Here is a 1,627-nt window from a genome sequence, read left to right as displayed (position 1 = left end):
ATGCTTTAGTTGCTTCTCATCCTTGATAAGATAACAGCCGTGCAGTCTCGGGGATGCGCGTGCTCCTGCGAGCTAAGATTCTTTCCCAGGAATGTGAGCCCTTAAGGTGCTCTCCTTAAGCCACATGTGAGAGTCCAGCAGCAGCCACACACATCTTGTCCCTCCTTGCTCCNCAGAAGTCACCTAACTTCTTTACAGAGAAAGGCCAGGCAATTTCAGAGTCTCTGAAGTGTGTTACAGCGCTCCCTGATCCCCCGAAAGGGAATTGGGAGGACAGGAGAACGGGTTCAGCCTCTCTTTATCTTCTCTGCTCACAGACCTGGTTTTGGGTTAAAGTCTCCACCCCGGCTTTTCCCATTGTGTCACAGCAGGGAGGGTAGCTTACTCTGGAGCAGTAGAGATTGCTGCAAACTCAGCCAGCCCCACCTCAGGAGGCCAGAGTGCCCTCCAGTGCGAGGCTGCTTTCTTCATTCATGGGGGAGTTAGTTTTCCAAATCAGATAGTAGTCTAGACCCTAGAGAACTCAGGCTGGGAAAAGTGTAACAAAAACCACAGCTTGTCAACTCCCCCTTTCCCCTCTCCCCGTTGCTGCACTTATGTTTGGTCTGGGGACAAACGCCATGTCTTTCCTTTATTAATGTAACTTCCTAAGAGATAACTTAGCCTGCCCACCTCTTCACGGTTTATAGATGTGTGTCTGTCCTCCACAGGTACTTTTCCGTGTCTTCTACCTTAATGTATTTTATTTTGCTTTGTCTCCATGTCCTGCCCCCACTCCCACGTGGCCTGTATGTGTCATAGCCAACACAAGAGCGTGGGGTCAGCCAGCCGTCCTGCTGCCTGCCAAAGCAGGGTCGCCCTGCTCCCATCCCCCAGTGGAAACAGGTAAAGGAATTGCTGGGGTCTAGAATGGGCTGCCACCGGCCTTTCACCTCATTCCTGCTCCTGGCCCACCTGAAAGCCTAGGTCACCGGGGCAGGAAGGCACTGGACTGTGAGTGGTGACTTTGGGAAACATTTGGCAGACAGTGTTGGTCTGATTCTGTGGCTGTATTAACTCCCTGGGATTTGAGGAGTGTCTAGGAAGGCTGTTGACTTGGTATTGAAGGCANCTTGAATGATGTGGGGACTTGTCAGGATATGGCCATGAGCCCGTGGGTCTTTGCTGCTGTAGCATTGCTCCCAAATTGGCTTTTTAGTAGCCCATCTCCGGGTGACCTTTGTCCTTTGTGAGAACTGGGGAAGCAAGGCCTTTGGTTTGAGGCAGGAAATATGGAACTAGCCGTGAGTTAGGCATTTGTTTCTTTCAGACCTATACAAAATGTTTAAGGGTGGTTCCCCACCCACCTTAGGATTCTGTCCTCATGTTTTGGTGAGGGACTTGGGAGCTGTGACGGTCGCTCAGTGGCAGAGCATTCATGAGACCCTGGGTTCCATCCTTCGTACCANCCCAAAACAAATAAAACACCCCTTCTCAGGAACTCCCGGAGCCCACTCATGGGCAGAAGGAAAGACTAGTCAGGCTGAGGGAAGCATTGGCCATTTGTTCCCCAGCGTCACAGTTGAACAGTTTGTCGCTGGGGTTGGGAGCGATGCTGGATGAGTTTTCAAGTAACAGGTGTCACGTC

The 1,627-nt window shown here is 51.4% G+C and overlaps 1 protein-coding gene across 1 annotated transcript in view; it reads left to right on the top strand.

Moving 5' to 3' along the window:
* Mical3 (microtubule associated monooxygenase, calponin and LIM domain containing 3) overlaps positions 1-1,627 on the top strand; it is a 143,693-nt gene that overhangs the window by 59,676 nt on the left and 82,390 nt on the right. Inside the window, exon 16 of the mRNA XM_029478254.1 lies at positions 802-885. Within this exon, the coding sequence (XP_029334114.1) occupies positions 802-885 (84 nt within the window). The remainder of the gene's footprint in view (positions 1-801; positions 886-1,627) is intronic.

Source organism: Mus caroli, chromosome 6 (genome assembly GCF_900094665.2).
Source record: "Mus caroli chromosome 6, CAROLI_EIJ_v1.1, whole genome shotgun sequence".
NCBI classification, from domain to species: domain Eukaryota; kingdom Metazoa; phylum Chordata; class Mammalia; order Rodentia; family Muridae; genus Mus; species Mus caroli.
Note: the sequence above shows the minus strand (reverse complement) of the source record. Positions and strands in the feature narration are given on the sequence as shown.